Source organism: Gymnodraco acuticeps, unplaced genomic scaffold, assembly GCF_902827175.1.
Source record: "Gymnodraco acuticeps unplaced genomic scaffold, fGymAcu1.1, whole genome shotgun sequence".
NCBI classification, from domain to species: domain Eukaryota; kingdom Metazoa; phylum Chordata; class Actinopteri; order Perciformes; family Bathydraconidae; genus Gymnodraco; species Gymnodraco acuticeps.
This window is the reverse complement of record NW_022990701.1, coordinates 530981-552983: the sequence shown is the minus strand read 5'-3', so window position 1 is coordinate 552983 and position 22003 is coordinate 530981. Positions and strand designations below refer to the sequence as shown.

General features: G+C 40.6%; 1 protein-coding gene across 8 annotated transcripts in view; it reads left to right on the top strand.

Moving 5' to 3' along the window:
* Positions 1–22003, top strand: part of inpp4b (inositol polyphosphate-4-phosphatase type II B) — a 318245-nt gene that overhangs the window by 195013 nt on the left and 101229 nt on the right. For 7 of the 8 annotated variants that reach the window (XM_034231259.1, XM_034231261.1, XM_034231260.1 and 4 more), the window contains one exon: positions 6609–6688. In XM_034231259.1, the coding sequence (XP_034087150.1) occupies positions 6609–6688 (80 nt within the window). Of the gene's footprint in view, positions 1–3177; positions 3496–6608; positions 6689–22003 lie in introns of those variants that run through there. The other variant, XM_034231266.1, reaches the window with a different exon arrangement.

Genomic DNA, 22003 nt, shown 5'->3' with positions numbered 1-22003 from the left:
AATGAAAGACATTCAGACAAAGGCATTTAAAAACAGTAAAATATAATAAAAGAAACATTAAAAGAAAAAATATATGAATAAAAAGTAAACTTTTAACAGTCATCATCATGTCAACCACAACACAGAGAAATACTGATAGGAATGTGTGTGTAGTTGTTGATACATTGCTGACAGAGGGAACTACATTTGAATACAGATTTAAGAAATATCAGTTTTTGAGCATGTCATAAGCATGTTTTGTCTTGACTATATTACAACAATATTATAATAAAATAATATATTTATATTATTGAATTGATTATGATTATTATTATTATTATTATTAGTAGAAGTAGTTTATTTGCATTAATTATATTTTAATCTTTTTGAGGCTAGTATTTGGCAGGAAATGCAGACGTACCTGTAAACGCATATTGAACGACATACATGCACATTTACCATTTACCTCACTGTATAAAAAAGTAACTGTGTTGATAATAATAATAAACAGGAATTATATTTGCAAAGTAGCCTACTTTGTTTCCAAAAACAACTGTCGGTTGGGGGGGGGGCTCATCTCACAATGTCGCTTGGGGCCCCAAGTTGGCCAGTGGCGGCCCTGATTGTATATTTGAAAGCTATCAGAGCGGTCTCTTTAAGATAAGCTGTTGGTAAAGCATTGAAGAAATGGATAGAGGAGGGTAAAAGTGGATGAGCTCAGGTCTGAGAGCAGCAGACTTTTTTTCTTTTTAACAGATCAAGAGCAGGGGATTGAGGTCAAGGTAGAGAACCATGAAACTGATAAGTCAGGGAAGGATAGGAGGACAATGTGGAGGGTAGACAGCTAAGAATGAGAACATCGGCTCACCCGGGGAAAACACAGCCGCCTGCTTTTGTCTGCTCCTGTCTGGGGTGACTGGTTGTCTAAGTTTCCTTGCTGCCGTCTGCGCTAAAACCTCAGCTACCAGTGGCATTTGCTCAATGATCGTCTTATGGACTAACACATCCACTGCCTCCATGAATAGAGTGTGAGGACATGTGCAGCGGTGATAGGGTTCAGCCAAATGTGAGTGCTGTTTTTCCAAATGCTTAAAAATGTAGGAATTAAGAAGTACTTGGGCTTTTCCTTTCAGCCAGGAGCCTCAAACAGTTTCCCTGCAGTAGGTAGCTCGTGCTCTGCATGTTGTAAAACCAATCCCTGCCAGTCTCAGTGTGCTTTTCAGGAACTCACAGTCAGAATGCTCTAAAATATGTCTGACATGACATCTTGAACTTCAAAGTCAGCGTTAAAAAAAAGGCCTGTTTTCAGTCAGCTCGATTCATGTTTTGAACACGCTTTGATCTAGGATTTACCATATTGATGTTCATTTCTGTCAAATTAATTCCTATTGTAAGCAGAATTTTGGAGTTAAAACTCACATAAAAAAGGCCACAGAATACATTAATATTTGCTAAAAAGAATGAGCAATAACAACAGAAAATGTACCAATGGATTTGGCTTCAGAATATAAATACTGTTGTGGGAATAAGTGTAATTTCTGAAAGATTGGCTAAAAATGTTATTTTTTAAGGATTTTTAATTCCAACTTACATTACAATTCACATGGGGTCACATATCAAGAAAACGAATTGAATGTTTCGTCTCTATGTTTCCAGGTCAATATCTTGGATATGCCCTCTGCTTTTAGTCATATAAGCTTTATTTTTTAGAAAATAAATGACCATTACTTTACTTAAAGCCTGATCAGTGTGCTTTTCAGGAACTCACAGTTTGAGCGCTCTAAATATGTCTGACATGACATTTTGAACTTCAAATTAAGACATTAAAAAAGCCTGTTTTCAGTCAGCTCGATTCATGTTTTGAACAAGCTTGAATCTAATGTTTGGTATCTATGTATGCAGATCAATGTCATGGATTTGTCCTCTGCTTTGAGTCATTTAAGCTTTGTTTATTTATAAAATGAAGATTACCTTCCTGAAAGACAGAACATGGGTAGTTCGGGAAAAAGTTAGAGTGCACAGAAAAAGGCCAAAGAACACATTAATATTCGCTCCAAAAAATTGCAATACAACTATAAAAGTACAAAAGCTTTTTGCTACAGCAGATACTGTAAGATAGTCAGTTTAGGTAGAGATCTGATGTTTCTTTCTCTTAGCACCAAGGTCACCAATCCTCATTTTCTCATAATAAAGAAATCGTTAAATTCAGTGTTTCCACCCACACGCTTCCTCCTGTATTAAGACACATTGACGACTCACCACCATGACCTCCAGTTATCAGTGTGTTGTAAATAACATTCGGTGTGATGCCGGTTATCTGGATTTGTGCACGGCGGCTGGTACATGTGTGCTTAAGTGTTTGTGTGCGTGTCTCATTGTTGTTTTGCTTGTGTACCTGCTCTGGGTGATAAGGGCCAGTGTTAGAGCGTGTCCTTTGTTCTGCCCGAATGACTCATCCCCCTGTGTCACCATGGGTAAATTAAACCCTGCTTAATCCGAGGTTTGAGCTGAGATAGTTCAAACCTGAGCTTGGTGTCACTGGTGCTGCTCTGTGGGTTTGTTCGTCATTGTCTCCATGTCTCAAAGGGTCGGCTTTCTTCTTGCTCTCAGTTGCAGCACTGTGCTGTACAGAGAGCGTTTTCAAGAAGCCACTTGTGGGATCCTCAAGTATGTCAATATTTGTTTTCAAGTGTTTACCCATACACACTCCTACACACTTGCACCTTGCAGATGAAATTTATTCAAGTAGCTATAACAAATGTTTATTTCCTGTTGGACGTATGAGTCACAGGCTGCAGCCGAGGTGTGACACACAACTGAGACAGTTTCCTCTCTCTCTGTCTCCTTGTTCTTCAAAGAGGCTTCTTTTAGACACTCAATATCAAGTACACATTATATATAGATATCAACTAAACATTAACATTAAATATCTATCTCTTGCTATCATTCTTTCTCTACTGTAAATTCCTTTTCCCTTTACTGCATTTATATTTGGGTTCTCTACCCATTGATTGTCTGTCTTCCTTCCTCTCTGTCCCTTCCTCTTCTGTGTTAGTCACCCTCCTCCTCCTGCCCCCTCTCCACCTAGGCTGCTTGTATTTGTTGACTCCCTCCCCTCTTGTGACTCCCTCCTCCTTCTCTCCTCCCCCCGTCTCTCTCTCTCTGGTCTTACTACAGTCAAGCAGCCACAGCAGCAGCAGCAGCAGCGGTAACGCCGGTAGCACGCTCCGTTCTCAGTCATAGCGGAGGCAGCAGAGTGTGTGTCTTAATGTGTGTGTGGGTTTCATGTGTTTTCAATGTGTGTATCAGCCAGTGTAGTGTGCCTGCTGCTCTTTTAGCATATGGAGTTACTCTAACTAAAGACTGGAGGAAGATATGTAGGAAGAACCGTCTTGGAGCTCATTAAGAGGAAGAAAGAAGACATTACATCTCTTTTCCTCTCTCTATTACTGTCAGCCTCTCCTCATTTCTATATTGGTTTTTTAACTGCTGTACTCTTGCTGCTGCACCATAACTGTAAGTGGACTTCCTGTGTGTGTGTGTGTGTGTGTGTGTGTGTGTGTGTGTGTGTGTGTGTGTGTGTGTGTGTGTGTGTGTGTGTGTGTGTGTGTGTGTGTGTGTGTGTGTGTGTGTGTGTGTGTGTGTGTGTGTGTGTGTGTGTGTGTGTGTGTGTGTGTGTGTGTGTTGTTTTATAATGTACATGGTGTGTGTGTAGGATGTCAATTTGCGTGCCCTAGTGCACACATTTGCATGTAAGTACAAATGGCGTGTCATGACATCTCTTCTGACTTAATTAGGCCACTTTGTAGTGAAGCTCTATTGGTAGTGAAGGAGCAGCCTATTCATGTCACTCCTGACCTCCATGGGATAACTGTGTTTATATTCATAAACGTTTGCCAGATGTGTGTTATTCAGCCGGTGCCAAATCTGTCACTGCTGCCATTTATACAGAAAGCATGTCAATGAATGTCCTGTCCTCCAGGTATTCTCTGCTGTGTGTGTGTGTGTGTGTGTGTGTGTGTGTGTGTGTGTGTGTGTGTGTGTGTGTGTGTGTGTGTGTGTGTGTGTGTGTGTGTGTGTGTGTGTGTGTGTGTGTGTGTGTGTGTGTGTGTGTGTGTGTGTGTGTGTGTGTGTGTGGTGTGTGTGTGTGTGTGTGTGGTGTGTGTGTGTGTGTGTGTGTGTGTGTGTGTGTGTGTGTGTGTGTGTGTGTGTGTGTGACTCTGTAACCCCGTAACCCCAGGGTGTGGAGAAAATCAATAGATCTACAGCTTGAGTTGGACCGTTTACCTCTGCCCAGTGACGGAGAGACAGGCCTTCACTGGTCCTGAGACAAGAGCTTGGGATTGCCTGTTAACTCACGATATATCAGCTCCAACATGTTCCTGTTTCTCTGGCTTTGTGGTCTTTTGCTTGATCTTTAGTGTTTGAGCGTGTATCCTCAAGAGCACTTTGTGTTTGGTTAGGTTAGGTTGGTGTATTTATCTTTGGGCTTGTGTAAAGTGTCTCGCGGCCTCGTTTTTTTAACACTAGTGAAGGACACCGTAGATCAAAAGTTTCTCTCTTGGCACGCGAGCGGCATGGCCAATAGAAACAGTCGCGGGAATGAAGAAGATGGATAGAAAAAAGAGAGTGCCAGAGCATGAGAGAAGGAAACCATCATAATCAATCCTCCATGATCCAGGAAGAGCATCATGTGTCTTCTTTCTTCACTCCTCCTCTTGCCCCCATCTTTCTCTAATTTTCCGTGCTACAGCCACTTTGATCGTGCGTAAGAGGACGGTCTCCAGAGCTTCATTACTTTTAAAGCCCTCGTCGTGAGGGGTCATAAAAGGATGCTAAGGAATGGATTTCTAAGACCATTTACCAGACGCTCTGTGCTGGCTTGGGAGTAATGGCTACATAGGGATATAATGTTCCTCCATGGTGTGTAATAGCCTTCTGTGCCTCGTGCTCTGGGTTATCAGAGCAAACTACGATTGGCTGATAAAACGTCATTGCTGAAGCATATGACGTTTTGCATATCAAGCCTACTGGGGATCCCAGTGCTGTTTAATTAAATAAGGACATACCACTGTGCTGCACGGACATGTCACTGAATGTGATGCTTCAGGCTGTTCCTGGTAAATGTGAGCTGCTTTTAAAACCTTCTGTTATTTTTGTGTGTTTTTTCACAAGACTCTTGACTGACCTTGTATTTAGGTTTCTTCCTCTTTGTATGTGTGTGTGCACGCATGCGTGAGAGTCCCTGTTTGCCTACATGTGGGATTCGTATACAGGGGAAGCAGGAAAATGCTCAGGGAGAAAATAATTGAGAGAAAAGGTCAGTAGACAGGATGCCCTTTTTGATCTGATACAGGAGACCGTAGAGAGCAACGCAGTGGGAGGAACCGAGATTAGAGGTGAGAGTGAAGCCAAACAATAGAAGAATAGACAGAAGGAGGGTACCAAACTTTCCCTCATTTAGCTTCTCAAAGGAGAGCATTTGTGGCTTTTTGGTTCGTATATGGTGCTTATGAGTATGCTACAGTAAACGTGTTTGGACTGTCTGAAAAACAAGGTGTTTTCAGACATAATGAGTACTGGGAAGTTATAATGAGCATTTTGGTATTTTTCTGAATTCTAATTGACACCATTTTGGATCAATGAAGTGCGGCAGCGGACATGGTCTACAGTGTAATCCATAATGGCAAATGATTGTTGCCATGGTTATGACTATTTGGTCCGATACTGATCCTCCATATCGAATCAGTTCATCCCATTTTCAGATGCTGGCGTGTTTTTGGTGTGGACAGTAAAAATGTGTCAAATGTGTGTAAGCTTTCTTAAAGCAGTCCTGTTTTGATTTGCAGAGGCAAAGCTTTGACATCCATGTGACGCAACAGACAGGGGCAACACACCAATTGTCATATCAGTGTTTGCAGAAGCAGAACTGGCACTAATGTGATAGCTTATTAATAAATAAAACACCTTAATTTGGTTGATGAAAGTTCTATAAAAGACAGCAGTGTTGTGAATACCTTAAATAAGATATGTGTTTCCCCTTGTGTACCTGTTGTTAATTACCTGCTCTGTAATTTACTCTCTATTCGGAGCAGCCTGTGTCCTCTGCACAGTGTAACCCCCCCCCCAATCCATCAGCATAAGCTATGTTAATGATGGTACATGCAGGTGCAGGGCTTTACTGTGTGTGAGAGAGAGTGTGTGCATGTGTGTGTTTGCAATGAATGAAGATCATCCGTCTTGGTTATTGATGGGCTCGTCCCCTTCCTCTCTCCATGACCCAGTTCTGCTGCGCTGACACCTCCTGTTCACTTCAGGCCTGCAGCAAACACAGGTTGTCAGAGCGGTGAGAAAGGGTAGAAGGAGGGTGAAGGAGAGACAGGAAAGGAGAGTGGATGTTGTGTCCCTGACTGTGTCCCGTGTCAACATGATCTTACATTTTTGCTGTTTCAGATCACAGGGCTCAAAGTGAATCCTGACACGCCGTCTGACATTTACTTGTTTTTAACTCCTCAGAAGCAGAAAAGAGTTCCCTATTCTTCTTTTCGTATTATTTTAACTCTTCACTTGCTGCTGAGACACTGTGCTCCATTTTAACGTTCTTCTTTCTCCTCTGTCTGGTTCTACAGAGCAGCTTCCTGGGTAGTGCCACGTTTGCAGTGGGCGATCTGCTGAGGGCTAAAGATGAACGGCTGACCTTGAGTCTCAGGTAAGTGAATGTTCCATACTCTGTTCCTCGCCCTCTGTGCTCCTCCAGGCTATAGAAAATGTCAACTTCAGAGTCCGAAGATTATGCTTCTCCGCACGGAAAACTGACAGACCAACTTAAACATCAAACTGAGGCGAGTTGGGAAAAGAAACATGCCCACAGATGTTTCAACAGCAGCTTCAGGAATGTAGCAGTAGCTGCCAGGGTTGTTTATTACGGAGATGTTGTGAGAGCGTGTAGGAATACAACACTCTGATCTGCTTTTTGTGTGTTTTTGTGGCAACTGGGGGCGGGGAATAAGTGTGATTTCTGAGATGAGTGGATCGAAATGGAATATGTCTTGTTTGAAGGTGGGCCAACCTTTCTTTTTTGTTCAATGACATATTTTTACATTTTGAGATCCACGTGGGTCATAAATTAAGTTGTGTTTGTTTATTGTTCGGTCTGTATGAATGAAGGTCGATATTTTGGATGCGCCCTCTACTTTAAGTAATTTACGCTTTATTATTTAGAGAGCTAATGATTAACTGTTGCTTTCCTTGAAATATAATCAGTATCATTTCAATAGAGAAGATTTTGGAGGACGAATTGCTACAGATAGCTGTGCTCTGGAACATGGATAACGGTGTGTCCTTCTTAGAAAGTGCTTGACTTGATCGCTCAGGAATATGATTCAGGTCAAAGAATAAATGGCTCCCAAGGCTTTACAAGCATGACATGGTAGGTTTAGTTATTTAACACACAGCAGTTTAAGCTTCCAATATTTAGTGTTGAAACTAAGCCAAGTGCAACTGATGCATTGGTTGAACAATTGTTTTGTTTATTGTTGAAATACTTGGCAGTTCTTTTAAAGAAAGAGCGTAATCAAGAAACTCCCTGATCAACAGTAGGGATGAGAATTCGAGCAAAAGTACCGTTCGATATTCACTGGGTGGGTACTTTTCGACTGTTGTTCAAAGACACCACCCACCATCCTGGCATAAAACCACTTCTGCTGAGTGCTTCACTCCTGAATGGCTCCGTTGTAGTAGACTATGCTGACTACCTGGCAGACTTCCCTCTCCACCTCTTTTTGGGTTATTTTGAAGGATTCCACACAAAACATTTTTGAAAGGCGTTCTTTGCATCTTTCTCCTGCTTTTCTCAAAGTGCTCTATTCATCTTTCGGAAAATAAACTAACTGACTTTTCTTACGAGTTGTTTTAACACCGTGGCATGTGAGCAGGGTGGAGTAATTATCGCTCCACACTCACAGGTCGGACTGTTCCCCCCACTCCAGGCCGACCTGTTAATATAACACCAGGATCTGGTCACATGCTCTGCAGGAGTTTCTGGTCAAAATAAGGGAATATAGATTATTCCTGACAATATAATAGTTGGATTAATTATTTACTCATTATTATGGCTATTCAAAATTCATGACCCACCCCTCAACAACCACTCACAACATTTTGCTGCAGTGATGTGCAGGTGGATCACCGCTCGGTGTGTTTTACAGGTGCAACACATCACACTTCTGTCCACACTAATCCTTATTATGGTCATAGGTGGATGTTTAGAGGCAGGTGTTTTGGTTAAGCTAATGCTACAGCTAAAGGCTTGCTTTTGCAAACCACTTTTACTACTGCTGTTTTCATTGCTTGCTGCGAGTATTTCCCCACTGCATTCTAACAAACCTTTCATCATGTATTATGTTGCCATGTACAGAGTGCAGGGATACATTCTCCTGTTTGTATTCTCAAACTGAATTTCCTTTTTCCTTCACACTCATAGTTGTGTCTGGAAATGTTCCCTCTGGGCAATCCTCTCTTTTCCCTGCTCCTTTTGTTGTCCTTTTCATTTCCTGTATGTGATCCCATGTCACGAAGTATGATTGTATCTTGCGCGATTGACTATATAAGCGGCTGAGAGAATAGAAAATGACAGCCCCCCCTCCTTTGCACATGTGTGTGTTTGCATGCACACTTTCATGCTGGAGGTTGAACAGCAGAGACGTGTCACGCCGCTTCCCTGTAGTCACACTGTTGTCTTTCTGGCTCATGTGTTGTTCTCTGGTTTATTATTTATTCCTGGGGATAACATAAAGTCCTCCTGTGATACTTACAATGCAGCCATAAGGCTTTTTATAACAGGAACATCTAAATCTGTTTTAAACAATGTCAACAGTTTGCTACAGTATTCAGAGGTTGCACCTACCATTACAATAGCATTAACCACCTACTGTGTATTAAATGCTGCATGGGAATTAACATTTCCAGAATCAAAACACCCTTATTTGTCCCGCAGCAGGGACATTGTTGTTGCAGCAGCAAATATACAGTGCAGATTAAAGACAGTAGGATAAATAGTAGAGTTGCATAATACAAAATAAATAAGCATTCATACAAATAAATGACTTGTGAGTGATTCACAAGTGGAGGGTCAGAAGTCCCAATTGGGTCTCAAGATGAATCATAAAGGTCACCAAATTGAGTTTGATCAGACTTTGCATTAATCTTTTTCTCTTGTTAATAAATGGTGGATTTGACCTCTTCGGGCGTTTGAATAATTTAACTTAAAACAGGGGGGAAATGCAACCAGTAAAGGGCATTTACAAACGGCCATTATTTCGTTTTGGGGGTCATACTCAAAAAAGGTCAGGGACCCCTGCTTTAGGGGTTGTTGAAAATCATTCCAGAACATTTGGAAAGCTATTCACTGTATAATCAAATTAAAGTGAGTACAGAATAATAAGAAATAAAAACACAGATATGACTTTAATTCATCGATGTGCTGCTGATGACAAAAGATTATTCAAGCACAGCAGTTCAGACATCTGTACTGTGCTAAATAATGACAAGCAACATATTTAAAATCTCCCCCACACAAACAGACACACACACAGTTCTCATGGCCTGAAGAGCGGCTGCTGGGGAAGTGTTGGAGCAGCAATGTGTTAGTGCGCAGTCGACGGTGCATGCGTAACTAAGACTGACACGCTGTGGACGAGCCTCTGATTCACAGTTCACATTAGTTCTGCTGGCCAGGCAGCTCCACTGCAGCTCTGACTGTAATTCATTCTCTAAGAGCAGATACTTCATTTTACTACCATGTTTTGATGCCCCACTAGGGTTGGGTATCATTTGGATTTGAACAATTCTGGTTCTGATTTCGTTTCTGCGATTCCATTTCGTAACAGTTCTGGATTTCATTCTTTTGAGGGTTAACATGCTTTTTTCACAGGAAACAAAAAACAAATATTAAAAACCTTTAAATAGATTAATGTTCATACTCACAATTTGCTTCATAATGTTTGTGGAACCTCTAAATGGATAGGTTTGATTGGGTTATTGATATTATATTATCAGATTGAATAATTATCTGTTCATTTCATCTTCATTCACAACTTAGTTAAGATGCGTGTCGATCGGTACCAGAAATGTAATTATTTGCGAAGCTCTACCAAGTCCCAAGAGCACACAAATGTGCGTGTTTAGAAACAGATAAGCAGAACTGAAATTATCTTCTTTTTTTGTGGTTACGCGTTACCTGACATTTTGGATTTGGTTCTTATTTGTAACAGAGTTTTGCTTCCTGACTCTAATCCTCACTTCGGTTAGTTGTTGCAGAAAGTTGGTTACTTTGAGTTCACTTTGCTCAGCAGAGGGAAAGAGGGACTGCTTTTATCTCCACTACACAAGAAACTATTCCCTTTGATGACCTCAAAAACCAATCCGACTTTGACCAGCTTCTCTTCATAGGCTCCAGATTGACGTTGCTGCTGAGCATAGGTAGAGAGGAAATTGGTGTTGGACCAGCACCAGTGTGTGTGTGTGTGTGTGTGACGTTGGGCCTTCAGTAAAGTTCTCTCTGCTGCAGGGCCGACCACCTCCAGCTCATTCCTTATTCCCTGGATTTCTTCCTGCATTTCCGCTCCTCTCTCAGGTCGCGCGCTCACTTTCATGTGTGGCTGTTTAGGATGTTAGTCACAGATTGTTTTGGTTTCCTGTAAGGCCGACCGGTTAGATTTGGGTCCCCTTTTTTTTACGGTTCCTGACAGTGTCACGTTGAATGAGTGAGAGGGTTGGTTACATGGACCTTTTGAAAAGACGGTCTCTATTTTAGACACTATATTCCATTGAATCATTAATGGGAACATTTGATCTTTCTGCCGCTCTCAAAGAGCAGGAAGGTGTTCCTCATAGAAACAGAAGCAGTGCTTTTATAAAACACACCGATTAACAACAGCAAACAGGCTACCCGGAGATTGTGTTGTTTCTTTGAAGTCTCGACCTTTTAGTTATCAAAGAGCAGAAAACTGATTTAAAGGGAATTATTGATGTTTAATTTGGTCAGCACACAAAGTCAGCCTGAGGATAGATCTGTAATGCACCTTCACAAAAATGACAAACAGAACCGGTTGAATGTCTTATTTAAAGACTTCAGTGTTTGTTTGAGTTTGTTAGCAAAGAAAAGAATGAATTTGAACAAAATTAAAAGTTGGAGTGTGTGCTCTGCTTCTAAAGTTTGAGCAGCAGATACTCAACACTGATGTCCTCTAAGGAAATGATTTAGCAGCAATGTCACTGTGCTATTTGAGGGTCAGGTTTTAGATAGCTGCAGTGTTGAAACAAGCCCAAAAAAAGTTGACATAGCTCTCCAGAAAAAGAGAGAGAGGAAGCCCAAAACGGAGACCTTACCACAATGCACCATATTTCACACCTATAAAAGCTCGACACTCTGCCTTTAGATTGTCCCCCTACTTGAGGACAAATCCGGTCTCTTTCTCACTCATTGTTGTATTATTTATTTATATTCAGCCCACTCACTTCATGGCATTGTTAGAAAAGTATCGACAAAAACGTCTAGATCACAGTAACCTGTGTGTGTGTGTGTGTGTGTGTGTGTGTGTGTGTGTGTGTGTGTGTGTGTGTGTGTGTGTGTGTGTGTGTGGGTGTGTGTGTGTGTGGGTGTGTGTGTGTGGTGTGTGTGTGTGTGTGTCGTGTGTGTGTGTGTGTGTGTGGTGTGTGTGTGTGTGTGTGTGTGGTGTGTGTGTGTGTGTGTGTGTGTGTGTGTGTGTGTGTGTGTGTGTGTGTGTGTGTGTGTGTGTGAGAAAGGACCCATCCTGCAACAGGACAAACTATACAGGTATAATGGTCAGAAACAGAAGACTTCAACAAAGTAGCCTACATGTAGAGTCAGCGACTTCACAGAAATACAAGCCCAAAGTTGCCTGTAATAGCAGATGATATTGAGAATATGTATCTCTTTGCAGGTGTGTGGCTATACCTGCATTGCTCCAAGTGTGTGCATGTGTGTTTTGAAGATATACAGAAGAGCAGCATGACCTCAGTCTTTTCAGGTTACACCTCTGAGATCTCAGATAGAACCAACCTGCCTGCAACGTAAGTGCATGTCCAGAGTTTCAAAATGTGTCACTTTCTGTGCAGGCTTTTGCATGTTCTGTAATATAACTGGATAACTATCAGCAGTACTAACTGTTTTGGGCTTATTTACGTGTGATCACCATATCATTTTATGCAAACAATCTAGCAGTAAGAAGCAACATTAGCAATGATTTGGAGCTGTTGACTTAATAAGAGTCTACTCTTATTTTTGTTTTGGCTTCATTGACTTCCAAAGAAGTATGTATCTTTAACAGCTAAGCCTTTCACAACATCCTGTTTCCCAGCTAGTTGCTAACCTTGGCTATCTGCTGTTTGGTGTTTTGCAGGTTGTGAATAGTGGATCAAATAACTGCCTGCTTTTGCTTGAACAAGGTTAACTATATTAAAACAGTAAGGTGCAAAAACAAAACATTAAGCTGAAATATGCGAAAACGCTCGAAAGGGCTGAAAGCAACTAATTATATCTTCAAAGTTGTCAATACGAACAAAACCCTTTTCCCATCACATATATATATATTTTCGTTTTTAAGCTTGAACCATCGTCCGATACTTATGTTTTAATATTAAAATACATACTGTCTATAACCTCCTCTTCACCAAATACACTGTCACACTGCAGCCTGCTGCCTTTGCCCTGTACCTGCACAGAGCCTGTAGTGAATCTCTCTGTGGTTTAGTGTTATATGGACTTGGACTCCTCGCCTGATTCCCTTGTGGCCATAACTCAGAGTGAACGGGCTCCTGTACCTCAGAGTGCTTCTAGATCTTGGCAATGATGCATCGCATAGCCAGACTTAGTCAGGAGTGTTTATTTACAATGCAGTAACGTACCACGCTCATAATTGGGTTCTTCATTTTTTGCTGGTTGAAAGATGCTTTCAGTCATTTCTGTTTCTGTAGTATTTACTGCAGCGTCATGCTGAGTAATGGTCTTAGGTTTTTATTTGAGAATTTAGCCATTGATAGCAATGTAACAAGTGATTTAAATGGTTTGCGATTTAGCGTTGCTTTATTCATAAATTGTCATTTGTTCTTGATTTTGTTGCATATTATTTCAAACCCAAGCGAGAAACCAATTTGCATACATTTGCAAGTTTTTATCCTGCCCCTCTTCAGGCTCTGCAGACTTGTTTTTAGTGATAACTTAAGATGGGTTGTACCTTGCTTCTACCTCCGGTATAGAGTTTTGGCACGCACATTTCTAATCTAGCATGGTTTAATGGGGACTGGGGACAAGCAACACAACACCGAGCTACAGGAGCTGGAAGGATGTCAGCACTGCAGAGGTCTCTCAATAATGCATGTTATGTATACCACACAGGAAGGGAATATTATTTTCTCAAAAAATGGAAGCAAGCCCTCCTTCACCCTACACAGAGAGTTTTTTTTTTAAAGGAACAATGGCTAATGTGAAAATATACATACAATATACACAGGAAGGTCATGCAGATTGCACATAGGGGTATAAAGCCAAGCTTTTGCGAAATTAGGGACTTAATCCAGTTTGATATTGTTATTTCAACCCCGCTGAAAGCTCAGCATTTATTCTCTTGCCCTCTCAGTCCTCACGCGCTGTGGTTCTCTTTTGTCGTCTTGTTATCTCCTAAAACTTTATACACTCAGTAGGAGATGGCACTCAATGACCCAGTTCTACGGCTCGGTTTGAGATTTGATTTTGATATGCGTTTGTGTCCTTGTGTGAGTGTGTGTGAGCGGTGTGTGTGCACAAGATTTACTATGGCAGGGCTACATTATCTCAGACCAGTGCGTTGGCTGCCTGCTTCATGGCTTATTCATCCATTCCCATTGGATAAAGCCTCACTTTGCTATCCCACCAACAGTTGAGCCTGCTATCATGATAATATTATTTCCCCCCCCCCCCCCCTCACTATCTCCCATGACCTATATACTTACCCAGAGAAAGCTCTCTCTCCCTCACATTGTATCCCGCGTGAATGATTTGTATCTGAGCATGACCTCAAAGCCTAAAGATCAACTATGATACGCTTCTACAGAAGAAAATGTATGCTTTTTATAAATTAGTCATCTTCTGGAGACGTTAATCTTTCCACACAGCCAGATTACGGGGACGTCCCTCTCATTTGTGGTTGGAGAGCTGATACCCACATAGTAAGGTTGTTGGGTTGATCTTAGGTATGTAGTGGTTGTGATTACAGTCTTACTAAGTCACTCAAATAGCATTCTGTGTGCATTTGGTTAAAGAGTCCTTTAGGGAAATGCTAAATTAATGATCTCCATATTGTAAACAACATGAAACAAAAATGCCAGACAATCATTAAATAAAAATGTGTGTACTTATCTGCCTGTGTGCCAAAGCAGACTTGCTTATTATACGACTCTGTGGAGGGAGTCTTCTTCCCTCCCTTGTGACAGTCGCACAGACTCATACATATGTCGCCATGTTTCACTATGTAGTCATTAGCTGCTCAATTTGAAGTGGAGGAATTTTTAGTATGGGGAAAATCAATTGTTAAAATGAGGATAATTACAAAACATATACATTCAGTTATCTTATCTATGTAGCAGTGAATGGAGGACCAATGTACTGAAGCATTTATTGGTGACTGAAGGACACTTAAGGCCATAGCATTTTATTGTATAGCTCGTGGGAAATGTTGTATCTGTAGTTCACACATTGAGGGGACTCTTGGAAGCCAATGTGTGTGTTAGTGTGTGTGGGTTTGTGTGTGTGAGTCAGGAACAATTGAATATAATGCATTTAATGCAGGTGGAATAGGTTTTCAATCTCATCACCTACCATCAAGTGCATACACACATGAGCATAACCATGCACACACAAACACATTACAAACATAGGCTCACACTTTGCATGCAGTATATATGGTAATAATAACACATACACATGCAGACACGCCACATATGTATGTAAAAGAGGGAGAAAAGGCACTCAGGTGGGATAAAATAAATGCACATATGGCCTGCTCATTTTTCTCCTTCAATACTAAAAATGCTTCATTTTTCCGCATAGTTCTTCTGCATAATCTAAGATCCCCAAGGCATCAGGGCTCATGGGCAGAATATGAAAATAACTAACTTGGCCAATGCTGCAGCTTGGCATCCAACTGCAACTCTCAAAGGAAAATGGACGAAACAAAGACATATCTCATTGACGAGCGCTCCTAATTACCTGCCATGACTAATTACTTTTCCGTTAAAGCCCCCAGCAAAGTAAGAGCTGTTAACTAACGTTCACAATAAACAAGGTAAGATCTATTAGCCTGGGTCAATCATTTGTCCTGCTATAGCTGTCTTTGCAACACAACAGATACATGTTGCGAGGAAAGGAAAGTGGGATGTGTTTGGAGACAAAGATAGGAAGGAAAGATTTAATAAATCTGTGGTGCGAAGGCATGCTAGGGGCACAGCTCAAGTCCTTGTCCAAGGGATGAGAGCACTCTAATGAGGACAACAGAGGGAGGAAAAAGGGAGAGTAGGTGTATAAAATCGTGTCTCACAGGTTTCTGTTTTTTTTTTATGCCATACTCAATTTTTGCTCGGAGATTAAATTGGTTTTGTGCCTCATTCAAGCACCCTGCTGGGACCATGTAACGGAGAGCAATGCAATCCTTCTACTCGCTCCATTTCCAATTTGTGCACCAAAGAACGCGAGGTCATGCATAATATCCTGTCAGCCTCGCTGTTCAATAATGCAATGTAGTGTATATTTGTAGACATATAATGGCTTTAGATATTCAAATGTTTTTATTTCTTGCATCATAAAACAATTAGCTCCATCTCAACATAATTTATAAGGGAGTAAAATCTACATAATTCCATCTTTATGGTAATTTAAATCAAACGGTTAAAAATCTGAAGAAATGTGTACATTTGGACATATGACTGTATGCATAGCGCACATACACACACGCTCTCTCCTAGTGATGTTGTATAACTCACACATCTGGAGGCTTAAGACTTATCTCATCTCTGTGAAGTTTGTATCTGCAGTTTCTCTCATTTTTATATCCTTTCCCACTTTTAAAGTAAGATGGGATTTTGCAGCCTACCAAAGATATGAAAAGTTGAAAGAAGTTTAAGGATTGCAAATATTAGGGAGCTGCCATGTTTACCAAATAGAGCGGGCGGTCCGGTAATCGCAAGATCGGCTCCTCCAGTCCACATGGCAAAGTGTCCTTGGGCAAGAAATTGTACTTCAAATTGCTCCTGAATGCATAGCAAATGGTATGTGAGTGTGTGAATGAGCAGTAGGTCAGATGATGAGAGGTTTGGCACCATGTAGCGTATGTGTGCGAAAGGGAAAATGTAGTATATAAGAGCTATGAGTTGTCGGAAAGTAGATTGGCGCTAGATGTAAGTCCATTTCCAAACATTAAGTGCATAAAACCAGTGTATTTTGTCCTTTATGCAAGAGGACAAACACTGACATCCACACCGCTGTTTCCACTTATATTGGATGATTACCCCATGGGCCAATTTCGAGGTAAACAGAGCTTTTCTGTTTTGTGTGTAATGTCACTGGACCCCTTGCACTAATAAGAATAATAGGGTAAGGGTATAGCTTGTTCAACCTTAACTGGAAAACATATCTAATAGGACACGTAGGGAGAGATCAGTCAAATTGCAAATATCAGCCAAAATAACTCACTTTCATGGGTGTACAACATATGTGCAAAGGCCTTTACGTGACTGATACAACTGCAGATGATGGTGGTGTGGTTCACTGAACATCTGAGATAGTGTGCACTTTAAAACTCTGGATCCAACAGGCTGTTTAACACTGTGTTGTAATCAAGCTGGTGGATATACGGTGGATGATTTTTCTATCATTAATGGATCTAAAGAAATACATTCCCCTCCCTTTCCTCCCAACATAACAGTATTAGGGATAGTGGTTTCCCTTATTCTGATTGAAGCCTTTTGAGGGAAAGATCTCGAGAGACAGTCTTGGGATGCAGGTAAAGAGGAGACTTGTGATTTCCAACAGTAACATTTTAATACGTTGAATTTTAATCAGGTCTTACCTTTTTGTTTAGCTTCAATTTCTAAAATAGTAAGTCAACATTCAGCATTTGAAACAAGCACATCTGATCTTACTTTCTTCAAGGAATACAAAATCCAAAATATCCAAATATCTTTAAACAATTATTTATCTCAGTTTTCATTCCCTGCCACTTTATAAAATGTGTGCAAAACAGATTCAAGGTTGAAAGGCTTGTGTAGTCACTACGAGAAGGTTAATGCTCATTTTACTGCTGTAGTTGTTTTGATGTCTGACTTCTTTGACCTTCGGAAATCTCTAGAGTCACCGGCTGATGTTTGGAGCATCTCAACAACAAGGATAGTTCTCCTCTATTGTTTTTGTGTTTGTCCAATCATGCATGCTCCATATCAACTGTGCCATGTTTCCCCCATTACCATAACAAGAAGCTCATGTTGACTCATAGTGTTGACACTGTTTGGAGTAAAGTACCACTGGTAAGGCTGCACTGCTGTACGTGCTGTATCTCTATTGTGTTGATCATCTGAATTTACGCAAATGGCCTCTCATGGATACTTAGTGTGTGAGCAGAAGGAGTTTGGAGGTGCAAATAAATGTGTTGGTTTGGACATTGGCATGCTTAGACACAAACACACAGCAGGGGCTGGAAGACGTAAATAGCTTTCATGTGTTTGTAATGAATGCTGACTGTGTCTAGTCTAAACATGCATCCTTTATTTTAGGTCAAGGTCAAATATGTATTTTGTTGCATTACTCAGTAATAGTATACTGCACCTTGGAATTGTCTCTTATTTATGTATGTGGGCTTTTTTCTTTTCAATATGAGGCAGAGATGGAGGTGCAGCAGTAATAAAATAAATATGTCTAGCCTAAAGTTTTGGCTTTTTGCACTTCTCTTTTTGTGGCCGGCAAAGGAGGAAGCAGAGAGGTTATATTATTATTACGGTCAGAGTACAGACCCTCCACTATTTGCATAAGGTTCACATATCTAAATGGCTCCATGTTAGTCTGAAGTTACATTATTCAGGAGGACGCATAGCTTTGCAGAACCTCATCGCTGTGTCTTTTTAACACGGAGAGCGAGCAGAATGTTAAATCCTTGCCTTGTCTTTTCCAATGACCTGTGAAAAGACAGCTCTTAAATCCCTTTCATTCACCAAAGAGAAGAAGAAGGGAGCTCTTTGCTGCCTGCACTAATCAGATTTTGAAAGGCTAGTTTTCATAGCAGAGTTACGGATGACCTTTCCTATCGAGTTTTTTTAAGTGACTTTGACCCCCTTAGGGAGCCCTAAGACTCACATGGCTGTTATCATCTTTATCTCCACATTGCATGTTTTTGTTTCAGTTCATTCCCAGTAATGTGTGTGTTTGACTGTCAAAATAGCTTTTTAAGGCATGTAATAATAATAATAATAATAATAAATGATATTTCTACAGCGCTTTTCTTGAACCCAAAGACGCTTTACATTTGGGAGGGAGGGTAGACAAACAAGACAAAACCAAAAAGAAACAAAACAAAACAGAAAATCAGTCAGGTTGAAGTTGGTTGAGAGGGGGGGGGGGCTTATGGATACAGAGTTGAAGAGGTGGGTTTTGAGGCGGGACTGAAACAGGATGAGGGACTTCCATGAGCTTGAAACTGTAAAAGGCCAATGAATTTAACATAAACCATAAGCTAAAGTGAACAAATGCTCAATTATTTAGTTTAAATGTATACTTAAGCTGCCTTCAAGCCATTTGCGATTTGCTCAACGAGAGGTTGGGTGCAGAGTCTTGCTGTGAAAACAGCTACTAAAGTTTTGTTTTTGAACTCCCCTGCTAGCTTGCACTGCTTCATACAGCTGATTGATTTCACCTTGAAAGTCAGCATTGCAAGGTTAAATGATTTGAGCAAAGTTCTTGGCAATCATTTTGAGCGGTTCACAACGCCCAGGGATACACCGCTCTCACTATAGAATCGCTGGTCATATGAAGGCAGCTTTAAGATATGGCATATTAGTGAATAGTAAAATATGTCAGCATTTCAAATGAGATATGTTGAATGTAATAATGCTGGTGTTCTCCTAGATCTTCATCTAGTTCCAGCACAAGGTTAAGATCTTCTGTTGTTCTGCAGCTCAGCCATGTTGACATATCTAAACATAGCTTCTGTAGCCTGTACATGCAGGGACAAGGAGCAGACTGAAGAACATATGGCATGTGCAACGGCCCGGAGGATAATCTATTTCAATAAATGTAATAAACTGACCTTTAGTCCAGCACCCCCCTCAGAGCAAACATCTCAGTTTCATTCCCCCTATTGAAAAAGATCCATGCTGATGCTTATTTGAGATTGTATTGGTAATCCCTGCCTGCTGGTCAGTGTTTTCATGAATTGTATTTGGCACTGCAGTCTGCTCCAGCATTCATATTGTTATTGATGGTGGCAAGTGTACTATTTCCCACCTGTAAAGTTCCTAACAAATAGGATCTAGTCGCAAGTTTTTCAGCACAGACATTTTATTCAATCAGACAAGCACACGCAGGCACACACACACACACGCAGGCACACACACACACACACACACACACACACACACACACACACACACACACCACACACACACCACACACACACACACCACACACACACACACACACACACACACACACACACACACACACACACACACACACACACACACACACACATAGTCTCAACAAGCAACCAATCATTTATTTTAAAGTAGCAGGAATTTAATCAGATTGACGCTCTCGTGTTACTTTTTTCCTAAAAATGGAGCTTCCTTTTTTCTCATGGAAATTATTACTGTGAAAGTACAACTGTAGAGTAATGCTTGTAAAGTATGGAATACACCTAAAGATTATTGAAATTGAAACCAATTCAGACTCATTTCTAAAAAGTGTATTTTTTATTCCCGATTCTGATAGAAGCACATATTTAATGACTGTTAATACAGTGGATAATGGTAGACCGCAATTAGTGTTGTGTCGCTAAGCAACACCGCAAATCCTGCGAGAACATGAATTAACATATGTGCCTGTAACAAAACAGCAATGGACATACTTTACACTTGTAACAATTATGTCATATCATTTAGGCCTCATTTGCACAAGAAAGAGAAAAAACTAAGAATATAATGGAAGAAAATTGAATTAAATAGTTGGGGCAAATAAGGATTGCAACGAGAGACGAGGAAGAACAAGGAGAACACCAGCTGAGCTTCTTCTCTGTAGAGCTGGAATAAAACAAAAGAGAGACAAAGAGAAATATCAAGGATAACAGTTAATCCTTGATCTGGAAAATAATATGTTGACACGAAAAACAATCCCTCAATGTTTCAGTATCAATAAATCAATTCATCTTATTCACAAACAGTAAAGTCAGCTTAAGAAAAGGGGCCCAAACACTAAACAGAAGGTATTTGTAATATATATATATTACTAAAACATCTCAAATATGAGAGTTGATGTAATAAAAAGAAACATTACAAGCTAAAAGAAGAACACTGACCAAATAACATAAGATGTAAACTAATACAACCCAAAATACCAACATTTTTATTCTCCCAAAATATTAAATTCATTAGTTTAAAATAGGTTAGATATAATAAACACAGACACATAACAAGGGGAAATATTGGTACAAATTAAATGCATTTTAAAGTAAAGTAACATTTCTAGAAATCACCAGCCATTTAGTGTATTCAAGCTTTTACCTATTTCGTTTAAACTGCTTCCTTAAGCACTTTTCAAAGACATACCCAGATAAAGACATTTATTGCAGCGTTATCAATCTCATTTCATACCTGTGGACTTCTGCAAACTGCACTAAAGCTGTTCATTTAAGTTGATATTTGTTCCCCTCTAAAAGATGCATGCACGGGAAAGACGTTGCGATAAGGTCACACAGTGTAGCCTAATGTCGAGCTTAAAATAGTATCACGAAATGTCCTTTAATGTGTGACCACCCTGCTTCAGATCATTTCTGTAAAGTGCACTCCACAATAGTCACATAATGTGATCGGGACAGCAATCTGACGACAGAGCAGTCCTTCTCTGCAGCACACAGCTATCACAACCCAGAGCAACAGTAGCTCTTGCTTCTTTGTGTGTCTCTGTCGCTCTCACACACACTCTTTCTTCCTCCCTAAAACACAGATGCATCCAGACGGTTTTGTTTGCATGCAGCATCCCTTCCAATCCCCCAATGAAAGCACAGACAAAGGCTTGTTAGTGCGTCCTCACATGAGGTATTTCTTATGGCTCTGTTCAGTTCGGTCTCCCAGCGCCACGAAAAAGATCCCGTTGCAGATTTTCAGGTAACAAAAACAAGTGCCACATCTGTGTGTCTCATATCTTTACACCTAATATGGAGCGACACTCAGCAGCCGGGGTGTTGGTATGTGGATTGTATTGCCTTACGACAAAGCCAGGCTAAGTGTTTAACCATTTCTAACATAGAAGTGGTCCCATATAATTATTACACAGATGCTAAAAACAGTATATCAAGTGGAACTATTCCTATTCATTTGAGCATGTCCATGTCAAGCCAGGGTTTAAACCAAAAGAAAATACACAATTTAAACACAAAACTCATTCAAACAATATTAATAACCGTAATGTTATCCAGTGAACCAGTGGTGGTCTAGATGTGTGTTCCTTATTCAGGAGAGGTCACACAACATAACCATCAGTTGAACAGGGACGAGAGGAGACGCTGTTATGTGGTCTCTTTTATGGATGTTGAAAAATAAATATATGAATATGAAGCCTTATGGCGCATTTCCACTGCAGCGGGTAGCCCCGTTTAAGCGTCCTTAATCGTCCTCAAGCGGCCAGGCCAGTTTTTGGTGGCCTTTCCATACAGCATAGCACCGGCTAGCGGGTACTTTTTCCGGCCCCATAAAATCGTGGTTCTATCAG